General features: G+C 39.2%; 1 protein-coding gene across 1 annotated transcript; it reads right to left on the bottom strand.

The window, feature by feature from the left end:
• Window positions 1-947: 947 nt before the first annotated feature.
• On the bottom strand, window positions 948-15775 carry SLC6A19 (solute carrier family 6 member 19). Its single transcript, XM_051609652.1, has 11 exons — window positions 15641-15775; window positions 13900-14037; window positions 12447-12628; window positions 11486-11596; window positions 10678-10790; window positions 8267-8395; window positions 6563-6719; window positions 5615-5819; window positions 4837-4996; window positions 2429-2591; window positions 948-1183 (listed from the first exon to the last, which is right to left on the bottom strand). The coding sequence occupies exons 1-11, from the start codon at window positions 15771-15773 to the stop codon at window positions 974-976; spliced, it is 1701 nt and encodes a 566-aa protein (XP_051465612.1). The 5' UTR covers window positions 15774-15775; the 3' UTR covers window positions 948-973.
• Between the last annotated feature and the right edge of the window lie 3564 nt (window positions 15776-19339).

Here is a 19339-nt window from a genome sequence, read left to right as displayed (position 1 = left end):
TAATGGTTGGACTTGATGACCCTAAAGGTCTTTTCCAACCAAAATAACTCTATGATTCTATAACGGTGCCTCTTTCTCTCTCCAGTTTTTAAGGAATGGGGCTCCTGGACTGAGCTCCTCTGGGTCACATGAAGTTAGAAGCTCAAAATTGTTGTTAGGTAGGTGTGTGTGTGTTTAGGTGAACTAGAAGTACCCACCTTGAGGCTAACAGATGAGGGCAAGAAGCTTTGCATCACTTGGGTCCCTTGGATCCCTCACCAGCATAGACCTCCAGGGCAAGTGGTGCACCCCTTGCTCACAGGTGCCCAAGAAGGCAGAACTTGCTGTTTGCAGAACTGCTGCTGCCCCACTGCAAGTTTACCTCTTCTGTCACCAGCAAAAGCAGCATTATCTGCTGGGAACTTGGATGTAATAGGCAATTAAAAAATATCCAGAATTATAAATTAACCAAGTCATCATTCTCATACTTACAAATGTTTTTATTAAATATTTTAAACTTCTGCATGAGACAAATAATATTGGTGGCTTTGTGCAACACAGTGGCAGGTAAAGTAAGAACTATTTATTGTGCAAGAGAATTCAGTATAAAATTACCCTTCTCATTGACCACTCAACCAGGGTGGGTGGAAGGGTCACTTGTGGCACATCAAGTTCAGTGCAGCCCCAAACAGAGAGCTGCAAGCCAGTTTCAAACAAGCTGGCTTCAAAACCAAAAGAGGACAAATGATTTGGCCAAGTGCCTCAATCACTTGCAAATGTGGCTGTTTTGCTTCCAGAATCCAAGCCATTAACTCTTCACAACACATTTCAATATTAAGTAAACAAATGTTTACTTGGAAGCAACACACAGTTACCCTTTTATGAAAAGAAAGTGAACTCTGGATTCTTAAAAAAACAAACAACAACAGCAAAAAAAAAAAAAATAAATCACTTTTCTCACTGGCAAAGCATTCTTCCAGATTTTTAAATTATTTTATGCTGAATAATTTAAGTTTCCATTAACAGAAGTCTCAGATGTCGAGATTATAAGGCCTGTATGATCATTTTTTTTCTGACAGCAATTTCTGATGGCTTTGTAGATAGCGAAGACAGGGATGGCCAAACTAGGCACTCCAGCGAGGATGACAACAACAGCATACACCCAGCTAGGGTATTTTCCCTTCTGTGTTCTGGGGAAGTCCTCCTGAAAGAGCAAACCATCAAGTTGGAGAAAGTCATGTGGAGCAAATACCTGGAAACACTCACATGTTCAATAATTCAACAGATCAAAAATGTAATCAGAGCAGTAGCTAGCCACAGTAGCACAATAATTTGCCAATTCTACAGCAGTTTCCAGCTCAAGGGATTCCAGTCTCAGCTGTTTTGGAGTTATTTTTACTTACGAGTGAGGGAGAGAGGATGGTGTGGAAGAAGCAAGAGCCAGGAAGGGAGACTGGAGGGACTGCTCCTAGCACACTTCCCAGGCAAAAAGGAGTGTGGTGCTTGGGCAGGGGGAGCTCACAGGCCACCAGAGTTTGGTGGATAAATGGCCTTTGGATGGGAAGGCTGAAATCAAAGAATGTGGGAGGGCTGAAACATTATTAAGGAAGAGAAGTTGCCAAGGAGGAGAGCAGAAAAAAAGCCCTATTTCCCCTTCTTCCTTTCTTTCCTCCTGTATCTGCCTCACACAAATTAAAATTAATCTTTACAACTCAAATGTGTGACATGACTGTTTCTGTTCTAAGTACATCAGCTGCTATAAGGCCAGAGAAGAAAAGATCAAAGCTGCACAGGCAGGGAAGAGAAGGGGTGATGGAGAAAATGATGGGACCCATATTTTTTACTACTATGGCCTTCTCTGTAGCACATACAGCTTTATATTCTGCAAGGGAAGGTAGAGAAAAGTAGGTACCTTATTGCTACAATGTAAATTATACCAATACATTTGGAAGAGGAAAGAAGAAATAAGAATATTAATATTTAATTATTTAATTAATATTAATTTCTTCTGTCAGTGATGAGTCACCAGCACTACTGCAGTGCTGTGATTTTAAATACACACAGAAACAAGGGCAATATCAAAACGGCTTCACGGATTTGGTCCTTTGTCGATATGAGATGGTTGTGACATCTCCAGTTCTTCTATAATCTCTACTGGGGAACTGACATCTGTTTCAGTCTTACCCAACAATCAGACTAAAGTTTTGGTTTTCTACATTTTGCAAAAGCTACTCGGATGTCACTATATACCAGTTGCAGGCATCACAGCTGAATTTAGGACTTTTTTTTTGAAGCATTACTTTTTATTATTACTATACGTCTCATGGTAAGTTTTTTACCACAAAAATGTTTCATATAGGACATGAATATAACAGACCGTGACTCTAACATTGAAGAAGAATTTATAAAATAATTGCAAAAAAAAAAAAAGTTGGTTTAATATACTTACATAGCTAGGGTCCCAGATGCTGTACAGCAGTTCTTTGTTGACTGTCACCACAAAATAGAAGAAGAAGATAACTAACATAATGAGAGGACTGATAAATCTCCAGGTAATTTGCCAGAAAATATTTGGCTTGTGTCCAATCATGAACTCAATATCCCTGTTAAACCTAGAAACAAAAACAGGAAGTTCAGGACAGCAAAAACCAGTCAGGATCAAAGGATGTCTGCTCATAAACAGGAAAGTGCAAACTACACGTAGCTGTGCTTTCCAGGACTTTGCTAATGTCAATGTGAAATTAGGAACAAAAACAACATCAGGAGTCAGACCTAAGCAGTTCAAATTAAGGCAAATGTTGCTGTAACCATGTTAGAAGTTTTAACTCATTGTTCTGAAAAGTAAGTCAAGAAAAATAGTCTTGGAAATGTACTTTCTTCAAGAAGTCTGTGAAACATATGTGAAATAGTTTGGGCACAAAAGAGTCAATGTAGATTGACTTTCCCTGTAACATACTGCAGTACTGTTTTAGGATTTTTTGGTAAGCATCTCGGAGCTGCATAAATTAAAAGGAATGACACAGTACTAAAAAAGAGCAAAAGCCAATTGGAGTAATTAAAAAAAAATAGATTCTATGCATTATGTTTACTTAATTTGCATTTCTACCATTTTTCTCAGGTTGATTACTGAAACAGTATTTTAGTTTGTTTATTATTCAAGACACCTAAAATGTTATTCAGGTTATTGATTGAGCACACAGAGGAAAATGGGACAAAAAAGTCTCCACAAAATAAACAGTCCCTGCATTCAGAGTGATGCTATCTGCAGGAGTCCTGAACCAATTTATGACCTCTTCATGCGATGCAGCACCATGTGCACACACTCCTCAGAAAACAAAAAATACTATGGAAGTCTGGGGCTTTCATTGTTGGTCCTCTCATCTGGCTTTTCTCTCTGCCGTATAGGGCTAAGTCTGAGAGGAATATTCAGTCGGGTCTACACCTATGAACAGCACAAAGAGTGTTGAACTGAGTCTCAGTTACTACACAAATGTACTTTATCTTTTCATCCCTAACTTCTAAGATCTAGGTATAATTTTTTAAAATTATATGGAGCCCCATGTCCTGACTGCAGAGCATGTCCAGGGGTAGTTCATGTGAAAGTGTCAAGAATAACACACAGGTTCTCCTTCAAGTAGGAGAGACATCTTTTTACAAATGATCCTTTCTTAGAAAAAAGTCATGGAATCTCGTTTGGAACAGCAAATACCACCTTTAGGTAGCCCTGATAAGCTCTGTACTCAAAGAGGGCTATGACACTATGTATCGGCCAAAGAACACGAACATCTAGTGTGAAGCTCTTTTATTCTAAACCCATCTCCACCCCTATATGGCCTCAGCCCATGTGTATGTCCTGGCAATAGGTTTCAGTTTGCAAAGTGCTCTGAGTTCTTAAAGGAAAGGAAAAGTGATCGACACAGACTTTTCTGACCTTTTGCCAGGGTACTGCCTTTGCTTGTCTAATTCACCTAAGTTGATTCACACCTTCTTGGGTAATATAAAACTCTAAGCATGGGAGGATGAGCTACAAGGACATTCACCCCATCGACCAGGAACAGCACAGCTGGAGGGTCTGGCACAGGTTCAAGAAAACCTGTGGGGAACTGAAGTTCCCTTGCTTTTCCCATATTTATTATGTATCAATTATAAACAGAAAGATGATGAAGTTTGATTTATTACATCTCTAGGAAGCTGATAGGATAATTACTCACTGCTAAAACTGATAAACGTATCTCAGTTGCCTTGGATTTGCATCCTGTTGTAAAACAGTATCTGCAGCCTGCATGGAGAGCCCTGCTTTGGACAATTTCATTCAACATTCATTTAAAACAGTCCTGGGATATACTCTGTTTTAAACTTTCAGCTCAGCGTCAATGTTCTTGTACTTTGCCTCTGCTAATTAAATGTTTGATGACATTATCCTGAAGAGGATTTGTTGCAAATGCCACCATATTGAAAGTGCTGCTATAGTGGCATTTTGTAACCGTTGCAAATACATACTTTCTGATGCCTACTTTAAAATAAATTATTTGCATTAACACAATTATACACTAGGGCACTTGCTAATGCTTAATATTGTTCTGGGATATCTTAGGGTATTATCTGTTTATTATGTATTAATAGAAAAGTGGAAAGCTTTCATGTACAAGAAAGAATCCCCACCACACTCTAGACAAAGCATCATTTCTTTTTGTTGAGAACTGTTTTAGAATCAATAAGCAAACCTAAAGTAATTTTGAATAATTTCAGTGGTTTCTATAACAGAAGTTTTATGCACTGTATTGTAGCAAGACTGCAGCCATATAACTAATCAATTTATGGACTAGTTTCTAATAGTGTTTAACTTGCATTTCTTACCTGTCTATTCCATAAATGTAGACGACTGAAAACATCTCACAAAATGCAATTATTAGCAAGGGAATAGAGCCAGCAAAACTATCAAATAGTGCCAGCCAATAATTACCAGACCTCAGCACAAAAATAAAAGCAAGCAAGTAACAGACCACACAAATCAGACCTGTGAAAAAACAAACAAACAAACAAAAATCAACAACAAAAAAGCAAAACAGGAAATTTAGGCAAGGAAAACAAAAGAACAAAAATAAGACATTTTCCCAGTAGATAAAAAATGTTATAAGTAACTTTTAATTAAGTTGCAGCCTAAAGGTAACCACTTCATGTTTCAACCATACTCAGGGAAGGGCTGCTTATGTGCAGGTAACGTGGCAAAACTCTTCTGACATGGCACAGGTGGGAGATGCCACAAACAAAATGGGGGAAGGCTGAGGAGAGAAAACAGGTCCTCTTACTCCTAATCAGTGTGACAATTTTGTACTGAGATAGAAATCCTGCTCGGGTGAAGGACTCAGGTCCTCCAACTTCCCATCGAGTGAGATAATAACCACCCTGAGCAGGCTGATGGACAAGCCCCACGGTGAGCAGCTCTCTGCAGGCTCAGAAGGAACCTCACTGGAGCTGCCCCATTTGGGGATGTGAGAAAACCTTCAATAGATTACCTAAGAGTCTTAGGATTGGGCCAGATCAAAAAGCAAGTGGGTGGTGGGTTGATTTTTTCAGCATATAAACTATTCCCTGTGGTGGCGGGAGGTCACTTGTCTCTAAAAAAAACACTTACCAGTAACAAGTTCCTTAGGCACTCTGGGAGGTATAATTTGAAGATCTTGTAAAGGCACAAGCACACCTTCCATATTTCCAAACATAGATGACAAACCCAAGCAGAAGAGCATGATGAAGAAGAGGATGGACCACAAAGGTGACACAGGCATTTTGGTGATAGCTTCAGTGAAAACAATAAAGGCTAGGCCAGTTCCTTCGACTCCCTGTGGAAGATTTCAGAAGCTCCAAAATTAGACTCATTAACGTCACTCAGCACTTAAATTTACATTGGTATTCCCTAGGCTTGGTGTATGCTACACCATACCACAATAATTATGCTATATTTCCACAAAGACATCCTAATACAGCCATATATTCACTGTGATTACAGTACAAACTTAGTTAATGGGATTGTATGAATACCTGTTTCCATCTGTAATTCACTACCTGTGTAACCCCCCCAAAAGTGCACACATTTAAGTATTCTTGTAACTTTTTTCCCCTTGGTGTCAAGGCCCACTCTTTCCATGGTGTGACACACTCATACTGAACAGGACGGGGCTTACTCCAATTGCTTCCTCACTCTGGGAGTCTCTTCCATAGTCGTCTTCTCCCACTATGGCTACAACCAGCTAGTTCCTGAGAAATAACTGCTGCTATTTTAGCAGCTACCTGAGGCCAGTGCAGAACATCTGTGTGTTTAGCTACCAGTCTGGCAGACTGCCAGTACTTTTCAGAGGGATTAGTTTCTCTCTTAAAAAGCAAAATGGGGTAAAACCAAAAGTAACTTCAGCCCCAGGGCGTTTCAAGCCAATTGCACTCAATCAGGGAAAATATATTAAAAAAAAACCAAACACACACAAAAAAAACAAACAACCTCATAACAAAAAACATTAGACAATTTAAAAAATGCTGTGCATTCCTACCATATTTAAAGTATCAGTATGAGTCAAAGTGTTAAACTTACATCATTCAGGAAATCTTCCAGTTTACAGGTTTCAAACTTCAGGCTTGCAAAAGTCACAGGATCAGTCATGTTACATAGCTGCTGTATTTGTTCAAAGTTATCTTGGGTTACATTACCTTCTGGCAAATCAAATGCATTCATCAGAGTAAGGATATTTCTGAAAAAGTGAAATACAAAGAATTTGAAATTATTTATTTGTGAGCATCCTCAGGATTCATTTTAATCATCAAGCAGGTTATTAAGAACATGATGTCTTCTATAAAGATATAAACAAAGTGACGTTTCTGTTGCTCAAGATCCGATTTTGAAATTGGGAAGTCCAGCAGTGCATGTCCAGTTTTGTGCAAGTCCAATTTTTCTTTCTTTCTTCTTCCAAGATGAATCCAACACTGTCTTCCATGGCTTAGAGGACAGCTAAATGGCTCAGGCATGCTAAGGACTTGTGCAGAAGTTAGGTGCCCATCTTTGCGTAGCAGACTGGGCACCAGTTCCCAGATTGGGCAGCCTCAGAGAATGTGGAAGGAGTCTGCAGTTGTGTATCACACACTTTTACATCTGAATATGGAAGAATTTGGCTGGAATATGCAGGATCTGGCAGCCCTAGTTAGAAGGGAGTCTGAACTTCTCTGGTAAAATCAGATATCTGTGATGAGACCTAAGCATTGAAACTCTCCAGGAGCCAATCTAAATGCAGAGCTGACACATGGACCAGGGTATATTACATTTATGCCACATGTCGCCTCAGCAGGCACCAATTATTGTGGATTCTGATTTATTATTTTTTTTCTTTTTTCAGAAGTTTCTAGACAACTTTCCAGTGGTTGGTAGAGCTTCATCTAATGAATTTAAATGGGAAGAATCTAATTAATTAAATGGAATGTTTTCCCAATGTGGTGTGCAGAGTCACTAGCATATCTGATGTGCCCACAGTGTGGTCCAGCTGTGGCCAGGACTCAGCAGGACTGTCAGAACTGCTTGGTCATGGGCAGCTCTGTTAAAATGGGCAGTGCTTTCAGTGCCTCATTGCAAGTGGTCTCCAAAGGCAGAACTACATAGTCTGGGAAAGAACATCAGGAGACCTTTGAGGATTTCATATCAGCCTTATTAGACATAGCAGCAACAGCAGCCTAATATCCTTTTCTTTTTAAAATATGTGATGTAAAATCCAATTTTTCACAGAGCTAATTTATTGAAACTTTTATTGAAACTATCTGGTTAAATAAATACGTTTCTTCAGAACGTGGCATTTCATACTCTTTGCAAATTATTAACTTTTCACATATACCTCTAAAACTACAGGTATTCTAGAATGTTTTAGTGTATCACAAACTGAAGCTACTTTTATGTAAATAGAAATTGTTACATAAACTGCAGTTGTATTTGAAATAACTGTTTAAAAAAAACCATGAAGATATGGAATATCCTCTTCCTCACTTCTTACTTTTTGGAAACATCAAGGAATAATATAAAATGTGGTTGCTTATACAATGTCTATCTAGGAAGTAGAGTGGCTTAGATAGTTATCTCTCCCTACAGACTTGATACCACATGATTTAGATTTTTTGAAGAAGTGAGTGGTCTGATACCGTGTGGGTCAGGAGGTGCAATTGTTCAGAAATTACAAAACCATTATTGTCAGGCTAATGGAGCTACCTCAGCCCAAAATACTTACATATTCTGTTGGATTTTTTTTCAATAACTTACTTGTCAAAGCAATCATCATATCTTTCTGTGGCTCTGAATCCAATGATGGAGTATATGACGGTTGCTGCATAAATGGATGTGAAACCATTGATCACAGAGATGATCAGGGCATCTTTCTCACAGTTATTGCTGCAATTTAAAGAGAAAAATAATAATAGATTTCAAACTCATGCCCAAAATAAATACCAAAAACTGCCTAGCAAGACTAACAAAAAAGTAGTCTACAGATGCATCAGTACAGCAGTATGGTATCTAAGAATATATAAATGCAGCTGTTAAAGATAGACTGAGTATATTAAAACTTGTTGCCTTAAACAATTTGAAAGATGTTCTTCCCCCCCCACCCCAGCCACCTCCTCACATTATCCTATTCATAGGAACAGTTGCCTGTTTTTTTTCCATGTCTAGTTCATGGAAAATAAAACGTGAGGAACAAAAACGCATGCTTCTTCCTTTTCATGCCAGGCATGCATGTGTGCAGACACACATCGCTGTAGGCTGTATAATAGCTACTGGGTCTTCTGCTGCAAGGTGGAACATTTTAATTTGGACAGTTAAAAGGGAAAAGTGGCTTAAAGTTTCCATAGCAGCTCAGTATGGTGATGCTGTAGTAGCCAAGAGCACCTGGGAACAGTTTTGTTTGATTGTTGGAAACCAGATGGTTCAAAATGTCCTCAAGTTTTGTAAATATGATGGGACTTTATGCTGATAAGGTCAGACATGACATTCCCTAGTGAAAGTTAAACTGCTTGGTAGAGACCTTTCTGCTCTGGGCATGTCTTGCCAATGCATATGACCTAAGATGAAAAAAATGGCAGAGCCAGGAAGAGACTTTAATCTGACAGAGAAGATAAAGAATCAGTATTAAATTAGTCAATGGTTTTATAAGAAGGCTGTAAAGCTCTAAATATGTATTTATCTTCTGCAAGGGAGGGCGATTGAAATTAATTTGATGTCATATTTCATTTTCTGATCATCTTTCAGAGGAGAGAAAAGACAAGCCTGTGCAGCCAAGACCTATGACACTGTGAATTTCCCTCATTTATGGCATTGCAGATAGGTCTTGAGTGGGTGCAGGGCACTGAATGGAAATTCCTTGCTGCACTCTCATGTCAGTGTTTTCACATTAGTGTGAGATTCTCAATGACCAGCTTTATGGAACTATCTATTTATTTCAGAGAAAGTGAGGTACTCAAGCTCCTCCTGGTTAAGAATGAGTGAATCCCTGATGGCATCAGGGTATTTTCTGAGGTGTTTATATTCCCAAAATATCTGCGAGCAGAGTCACTCAAACCTGGTTCAACCTGGTAGTGGACTGCAGGTGGCCCTCCACCACAGTGTCATACTATGGAATATACTGGGGTTTTTCTTATATCTCTATGGGAATTTCATGACTTTCTGCTGCATTCTCCTTAAGTCATGAATGACTGAGAATTGAAGGAACATGGCCTGGTGCCACAGCCCTGTGTGTTGGAAAAGCAGGAGGACACTGCTCCTTTCCTTTGGGTCTTTTGGAAGGATGCAAAACATTTTCAGCCCAGCTTCTCATGTTTGTGGGGACATTGACTTGAACCTGAAGCAAAGGCTTGTCACCTGACAATGAGACTCACAAGCAACAAAAGTTCCAGATGAACTTTTGAAAAATATTTGAAATCAAGAGTGACAACAGGGAACTACATTAGTGACTGAAATGCTGGCATTGAGTGGTCAAACCTGATCCAAAACTGAAACACAGATTTCTCAATGCGTGACTGAGCCAGACATCCAAAACTTAATTCAGATACATTTATCCATAATATTAGGCTCAGAGGATGCCACACAGTTCCTCTTTCAAGAGGACAGTGCTGAAGGGACAACAGGCACCAAGAAGCACTGGTGGTTGCTCCAGTGTTTTGTGAGGGTGAGTGTAGAATATAGCACCACATTATAATTTGCTGACTGGGTCATTCCCTGGGTGAATGGAGTTCACATCCCATCTCTTCCCTGGCCCCATTGCAGATATAAAGGAAGGAACTGAATCTGAATTTCAAAACTCCTAGATATATCTTGTCTACGCTAAAGATCTGAAGCATGGTCTGTAAATTGCTTTGTACCATCACCCAGCTCCACACAATCTGACAGTGTGGAGACAAAGGGCATTGAGCACTCTCACAAAGGAAGCTCCTGTGCCTCAGCTGGTGGTGGACACCTTTCTAGCCTGTGTCAACACATCTGTCTGCAGAAACTCAGATAGCATTGGGTCCTGAAATCTTAGCTTGGGAGAGTTAGGAGCAGAGAAGTGCCTTACAGCACTGGGGGGATGGTGTCCTGGTCCCAAGTAATTACTGTGTTACTACAGGGCAGAAGTGGATGCATTTCCTTTGAAAGAATGAACTATTCGTATAAAATTTGGCTTTTGCCTGGCTACTTACTGAACGGAGTTGTAACTGGAGAAAGAAATGAGGCCTCCAAAGGCCAGGGAGAAGGAGTAAAAGACCTGGGCACCTGCATCCAGCCACGTCACTGGGTTAGCCAGCTCCTCAACCTGAGGAATCAGACATACAGCTTTAAGCATATGCAACATTTCTGTTTAGACTGAATATGAGAGATTTAGAATAATAATTAAATCAAGAACATTAACTATGCAGAACTCACCCTATTTGACGAATGTTAGCAAATAAGTCAATACTTTTGTCAAACTTAATTTTATTCTTTTTTCCAAATAAAATGTATACGTAGATTTTCTACAAGTAATTTAAAAATTGGTAAACAAATTACTTTCCCCAGCTGACAGTGGTCATGCCTGTTTCCAGAAAAGGTGGTTATTATTTAACATTCATAGTAACCATTCAAGGGTCATCTCATGGAAAGTGAAAGTCCATTTAGTTATTTAGTTATTTATTTTAAACTGTTGTATAGTTAAACTAGTGTCTTAGGTCTTTTGTCCATGGATCCATAGTGATTAGCTGGGTTCTACTCCCAGCTGCACAATTTGTGGTTTAAAGTTAGACATGTCCTTAATTAGAGTACAGGCCATCCTAGGAAAGGAATGCAAGCTGCCCTTACACCAAACCCCTTTCATTGCTCCATGCTGGTTTTTCCATTTTTTATAACAAATTGTGACATGGAGAGAGATGTTTATTTTACATCCAATGCAAATGATTCACCTAACAGGATCAAGATTTTAAAGGTGTCCAAGGGATAGTTAGAAACTAAGGGACAAAACATGCAGTGACTTACGTTAGGAGTGAAGAGATACACAATTCCATTAGTTGATCCTTTCAGCGTCAAGCCACGGATTAGAAAAATAGTAAGCACGACATATGGAAGAGTTGATGTTACATACACAGCCTAGACATGAAGCATGTAAATAAAAGTCTTAAATAAGGCACTTGGATAAAAATAGCATTGCAGGGAAGAAAAGAAGAACACACAAGGTACTGTGACTAACAATATTGGTAAGTTTCAAGCAAGTCACAGTTAACATACTGCAGAAAACTACGTTCAAGTGAAACCATGCATGCAGTACAGTTTTATAATAAATATTGTAACAGCTATAGTGTTCCATCGAAGACAAATTGTCGCTGCTGAAATTGAACTCAGATAATTCAAAAGCAGTGCAAAAATAATCCAGAGATCAGGCGGATGCTGCTGAAGCAAGGATGGGCTTTTAGGTCTTTGCTGGCTGGCAAAACATCGGTCACTCTTTGAGAGCAATAATACTAAGGACTAGCATAAACCCAAACAAATCTATACATGTATGTTTTCAAGAAAATGGCTATAGCAAAAAGGCAGAGTCCCTCAATCCTCCATTAAAGATAAGTATGAATGTTAAGGTGGTAATACCTAAAGAATGTTTTACTACCACCTGTGAGGAGAAGGAAGGAGAATTGGTCACCAAAATCCCCACATAAATCAAACCAAATCAAATCCAATCAGATTCCATTTCAGTCAGCTTACCCCTTCAAAAAGCAGCCCTCATGATGAGACATTAAGTTTTAGACATTGTTTTCTGCAAGAGACAGGCATTTTCTGCAGTATTATTAATTATTTCTTCTTCTACTACTACTACTACTATTATTATTATTATTATTATTATTATTATTATTATTATTATTATTATTATTATTATTATTATTATTATTATTTAAGGAAACAAACCAGTGTAAGAATCATCTCATAAGATACCAAAATACAGTACCTTTCCTGTTGTTTCGATGCCTCTGATTATGCACACGTAGAGTACACCCCATGCGCATGTTAAACATAACAAAAGCCACCACTGTATACTGCCAGAATCATCAATGGAAGTGGAGATGTTTAATGTTTCTCTGTACCAGAAATAATCTACAGGAGTGCTCTTGGCACACTCTTCTACGTAATCTGTAAACACAAAACCGTTGTCATTCTGTATGTCTTCTATTTACTTGAAAAAAAAAAAGGAAGTTAAATAATAAATTACAGTGTTCTAAATTATACCACCTAATGACAACAAATTTGTTGCTGGCAAATTTCAAATTCTTAGAGGCTGGTTTCATGGAAAAATGAGAGATTTAAAAGAGAATTGTTTAACAGGGATTTTAATACATATTTTATTGGTATTTCTATTAACTCAATTATGCAGACAAAATCTTTAAAGCCCATTCAAAGACTCTTCTACCTTTATATTTTTTTTTTCTTTTTTCCTAACGAAGTGTGAGGTTAGAAGCCTCTTGTGCCAAAGAAAGTGTTGAGAGGAATTCTGAGCATAAACATATGTATATTGCACAGAATATTTATTTTTTTTAGAAGAAAAAAAGTAGCTAGGGAGATGTTTTTCAATGCTCATACACTTCCTACCTCACCTTCAAAAAAGCCTGAACAACATGGGGCTTTCAACATGCATCCTGCTCTTTCTTGCCTGGCAAAGTGTGGACACCTGCCCACAGCTCCCTGAGGCCGGGAAGCTCTTCCCCTCCCACACTTTGTCCTTCTGTTTTGTGGGGCATTGTTCAAGGTTTTGACAGCTCAGCTGGGATTCTCAGCTCCCTGCAATGCGCTGACTTGTGCAGTATTCTGCCCTGGCCTGCCCTTATATGAGGCTTTTAATACTTGTTCTGGGAGGAGAGGAGCAAAGCTCTCTGAAGAGCAGTTCACTGACCCACCAGAAAAAACTCCTTCGTACCATTTTGTGCGAGGTTGACTACGGAAAACAAAGCTGCTGTCACCCAGCACTTTCCAAGGGGCTATAGGCTGTTGTTATATTGAAAGAGACAGGTGTTTCACATGGATTTTTCTTTTTTTTTTTTCCCTCCTGCTCAATATGCTGAGGCAGGGTTGTTGGTTGAGAGATGGATAAAACACATTATCTAAATCTTGAAAATGTTAACATTTATGCTAGATTTGCACATGGTGAATATTCTGTATGTGAACACATCTGTCAAAATCAGTCCTGGAGTTCCATTTTAAAAGCCAAAGTTTGTCTCAAAGATTAAGCATTGATCACATTTTGCATTATTTGATTTTTCATAAAACACAAGTATTAAGTTAGCACAATGTTCCTGACAGAATTGCCATGCCTGGCTGGTGTTTTACAGAAAGAGGCTCAGTTAGACTGATTGCTAAAAATGGAAATCTGTGCTGCACAACCATGTATAATACTTCACAAAACTTACCTGTTCTGTTGTCATTGAGAGGACAACTACTCCAAGGCAGGGGCTCTTGGAAGGAGTTGAAGAAATACCACATTACCCAGGCAATAATAGTGTTGTAATATAAACCCACCAGGAAGGATACAAACATTGCTGCTATTCCTAAAAAAAAAATTAAAAAATAAAAAAAATCAACACACAATATAAGTGTCAATTCTCTTGTCTTCAAGACACATAAAAATATATGAGTCTCAACCTTTCCTTCCTCTTCTCCTCACCCTAATTGCATCGTTTATAGCCTGTTCCCTCTCCTCACTTTATTTTGGATGAAGGTTTAATCACTGAGAACTTTTGAGTCCTACATAGTAGGACTAAAATTAAAACTACCCTGAGAATGGAGGTGAAACCTACTTAGCAGCCAACATTATGGGTCAACTAACTCCCTACAGACAATAGGTAATCATATTCACAGTCTTCCCTCTTGATATCTAGGGAGTTTGGGATGCTGAGTACAAGTAAACTCAGCTGACTCGGGATTTTGCCTAAATGAGACCCAGGTTGCCTTCCCCTTCCACAATGTCACTGCAGAGGTCAGCAGATGTGTTTGGCTGATCTTCGTTGTATCAGACAGGTAGCTGCCAAGATGTCCAGTCTGTGAAAAGGTGCAAGATTCAAGTCGTATCTCTTCTCTTCTACTTCCCCCAAGTAAGCAAACTCTGGTGACTTTTCTGGCAGTCAGTAAATGATAATGATTAGCTCCTGAGGTGTCTTAGGTTCTGAAAAAGTTTGAAAAATTCCAGATTCAATGAACAAATATCTTCTGTAACTGATTTACAGATGCAGTGGATGCCAACAACAGTCCTAACTGGTGGCATTTCTTTCCTTTCAAGTGTGTGGAAATGGCAGAATCACAGAACAGCTGGGGTGAGAAGGCACCTCTGGAGGTCATCTTGTCCAATCCTCTGCTCAAGCAGTGCCACCTGTGCCACAGCTGGTTGTACAGGTCCATGTCCTGGCACATTTGAATACATCTAAGGACGGAGACTACACAACCTCTCTGGGCAACCTGTGCCAGTGCTTGGTCACTCTTCCAGTGTTCCCTGATGTTCAGATGGCATCTCCTGTGTTTCCTGTGTAATGAGGTATCTGTGGAGTTTGTAATGCTGTGTGCATCATGCTGCTTTTATTGCATTGTTGGATGGAGTGTTTGAATACTCTAATACAGGCTCTTAGACTCTTATTAGATTCTAATAAGTCTAATACAGATGGGAAGAAGTATTTTTTGCAAGATACTGTCTCTGTGGCTTTTAGCGTGTTACCTCTCTCCAATACAAGAAAGCAACACTACATGGAGCTGAAGTCTGGTAGACCAGCTTAAAGACAGAGCTATTATTAAAAAAAACCTATTATTTATCCACAGAACAGCTGCAGAACCATTTTTTGGCACACTTAATCCTTCATCCTAATGGTAAAACCAGCCAATATAAAAAATACAAAAAAAATCTCTGATGCTTCAAATTGGGCTAAAATTAGAGAAAGGCTTTCACTGCACCCACATATCTGGGAACACTGACACAAAATTGTCATAGTGCTCTATCACGATTAGTGTGAATTATCAGTGGAGCATTAGTAAGAAGGGAAAAATAATAGATCCTGGAATCTCCTGTGGCACACAGGAATAAAATCCTGAAGCTTTAATCTTAAGGTTATCAGTTCAGAGACTTGTGCTTTCTCAGGTGGCTTTTTGTATCCCCTTCAGACTTACCAACTCCTTTCAAGGTAGGATGGATGGAGCCCCAGACACCCACACTGCCTTTTCTCAGCCTTTGACCAATGGCAAACTCAAGATGAAGCAGAGGGATCCCCTCAAGGACTAGCAAAATCAGGAAAGGGATCATGAAAGCTCCTGGAATGGACAAGGAAGCAAACAAACAAAACATGTTTCCCATCAGTGAAGTACCACAATAAAGCACAATAGACTTCAGTCCTGGGGGCTTTTGAAACAGTAAGTGAGTTGTACGCATGCCTGTGGTAACCCTTCTCCAGCTTCTGAACAATGATTTTGCCTGATTACCAAAGCAGGGGACTTCACTGCATTTGTGGTTTCCGGTAGGAATTCTTAAGTGACAGATAGAAACACAAACTGTACACTCCCAAGGTTAACTTTGGAGAAGCCACCTTTGGATTGCAAATGGAGGAAAGGTAGTCATTTTCCTGGAATGACTTCCTTTTTTTTTTCCCCCTGCAAAAGATGATGGCTTTATAATTGTGAATCATGCAAATTACATTAAGTAGTTGAATGAACTAAGCAAGATTCCTTGAAAGATTAGGCAGGAGCCTGGGACTGTCAATATAAAATAACCAGTACATTCCTGGCAGCTTTACTGTTTCAGCATCAGATTTGAAGTTCAGGGTTCAAACCTTGTTAAGTATGACAAGGCTGGTTAGTATAGGATAAGTTTTTAAATTATTTTTTTCCTGAACAAAGTGTACCTCAGACATGGAGATAATAAAACATCCAGTGGAATACCAAAGTGCAAATACAAATGCTTGAAAATTGCTACATATCGTAAATATGGTTACTCATCATTACAAAAAGTCTGTAACTTCCTAAACATAGGCTGTAAATAATTTAAGTGCTTTAAAAAATACAAAACAGTTCAGGTTTCGATATTTTCTGATTTTTTCCTCATTTATGCACTGAATACCAGGTAAAAAGTGAAAGAAATTTGAAGAATGAAAACTATAGTTTTGAGTTCAAGGCAGTTGAATGTTTTTTGGAAGAGCTGAACCATGTGCTTTTCTGCTCCATGAGGGTATCTTCTTGATATTGTCTACATCAGGGTTGTAGAAATTTTCATTACTGCAGTCTCAGTCTCAGTCTCAGTGTCCTTCAATAAAGTCTGCCGAAAACAATGTTATTTCAAGTGGCCACCACTACAGTGAAGTTGGCCAGCTATGCTTTCTGCTTTCCACTCCTATGGAATTCAAGTAAAGCTAGTTACTCACCTGTCTTCCATTGACATTTTGAAAGTTTACTAATCAAAATCAGAAGATTTGAATACATAAAATGCTGTTCAAAATGCTGAGTACTTTGAAAATGCATATGCCACGTATCAGTTTGAATGATTAATTACTAATGCACCAGCAAATGTATTTTTTGTTGAAGCCAGTTGCCAAAGGTAGCTCTATAGACATGATATTCTCAGACACTGGTAAAGCATGCTATTTATCAACACAAAACCTTCTTACTAAAACTTTAGCACTTTTCAAAATCAGTGTAGCTCATCTTGCATGCATTAAAAAATAGCACTGCAAAAACAGAGACTGACAAACCAAAGAGGTTTCTAAGGAGACACAGAAGAATAACTGATTTCAGATATATTTTCCTATTAGTGAAAAACTAAAGGACATAGTATCAGTTTTTATTTGTAGAGAAGTTTGCTAAACTTCCATATCTGCTGACCCATTTGTTTTCATCCTCACTTCTCACAACTCAGCTACATTGCCTTTTCCAGGGACCAAGTAGTCCTTGCAAGAAAAAAAGCCTTGTATTAGTGGGGAGCAGCTACCTGTTAGATTTAGGAGCCTCAAGCTGGTACTCTCTCACCTTGGAGGAAAGTGGCTATTTTGTGATGCCAGACTGGAGTGAAGGATGGTGGTTGAAGCTAGATTTGAGGAAACTAAATTATTCTAGTTGTAAGTTCAAACTTAGCACTGTGGTCTTAGTTGAGATATCAAAGGGATTGTTAGGACAAGGAGTAATGGTTTCAAACTGCAAGCAGGTAGATTTAGATTAGGCATTAGGAAGAAATTTTTCACTCTGAGAGTGGTGAGATACTGGAACAAGTTGCCCAAGGAAGTTGTGGATGCCCCGTCCTTGGAAGAGTCCAAGGAAAGGTTCGATGGGGCTCTGAGCAACCTGGTCTAGTGGGAGGTGTCCCTGCCTATTATGCAGGGGGGTTGGAAAGAGATGATCTTTAAGGTCCCTTCCAATCCAAACCATTCTATTATTTTATCATTACAAATGGTAAACGCGTGTCTTTCTGAATGTGTATTTTCACATTGCAAACAAGAAACATATAGGGCATATTTCAGTTTTACAGGGACCAGGATCACTTCCAAAATAAAGTTCTTCCTTTCTGTCTTCCCACCATTCCAGGGACTTCTGCAAAATTGCTGATAGCAGGACCTGCTAATGTCAGATGTAACAGAGCAGTTGTCTCCCCATGCCTTGTTGACTGGCTGCTGAAAGATAACTACACCAGAAATTGTGATGGTCTTAAGCTGCCTGTGCCCTGGTGTCATTGTTGATGATGCAAAAGTCTTGCTCAGTGCTGGCAAAGTTCTGGAATTCATTGAAACTTCGTCAGACTTTGTCACTACAAGGAACTGACTCCATCTGTCCTTTCAGTTTCTAGCATTTTCAAAGGTTTGTCCCCTTTTGCCTGTATGGACCTGCTTCACTGTGCCTGCACGTGCACTGGCATGCATGTAAGGGTCTCTTTTCATTTGATCAGACATGTGGTGTGTGTAGATTTAGCTTCAAGGAGTTTGTAGTCTACTAATACCCAGCCCTACTTCTAACACTTCTCCCAATTGTTTTATTCTTGCTTTCATAGAAAACAGGATTTTTGCAGAGCACTCAGTGATTGCCATCTCACTGTTGAGATGTGTCCCCCTGCATCCTGATGGCTTCCTTCCTACATGGCCAGTGTGACAACCTTCAGACAGAGCCTCTGGCCTTTCACAGAGACAAAGTTATTTATCAATGCATGGAGCTGCAAGCAGCCAGAAATATGTCATGTGTTCCAACCTCATGTCAGGCTGGCACACAATTTCCTTCCTGTTGCACTCTGTCCAGGAGCTCTCACGAGGGTAAAATGAGATAAGGGCAAGATAATTGTGTTTATACCAGCAATTTTTAGTTCCAGAGTGTTGTCTCTGTTTGAAGATGAGGGCACCTCCTACGAGTCTGAAACAGACCCCACAGAGTTTGTATGACTGCTCCATCTGAGACTTTCCTTTTTATATCCCCTTTTGCATGCCAGGTAGGTTTCTGCTGTACCAAAACCTTAAATCTCTCTGCTAAAGCTCTTGTGCAGTCATGGCAGTAATTAAGTCCAGAACATATATCTGTCCAGCTGTCTGATCCAAATACTGCTCATTTGCACTTTGGATAAACTCAACTTGCAGTGATTCTAGATAATCTCTTGAAACTTAAGAATGGACTAGCTGTTAGTTCTGCTAAGGTACACTGCTTAAACATCTTTGCTCCCAATTGAGACACTTCAGTTTTGTCACAGTAAGATCAGTTAAGGACTTGATTAGAACTTTTTACTCCCTGGCCAGAGATCTTGTTATGTAAGGAAATACACAGCCCTTATAGTCCTTTCAACCTATTATCACTTGTTTCTTAATATGCCTGTCAAGGAAAATATTTTCCTTCTTGGCAGTTATCATC

Source organism: Apus apus, chromosome 2, assembly GCF_020740795.1.
Source record: "Apus apus isolate bApuApu2 chromosome 2, bApuApu2.pri.cur, whole genome shotgun sequence".
NCBI lineage: Eukaryota > Metazoa > Chordata > Aves > Apodiformes > Apodidae > Apus > Apus apus.
The sequence above is the reverse complement of the archived record's forward strand: the minus strand, read 5'-3'. Positions and strand labels throughout refer to the sequence as shown.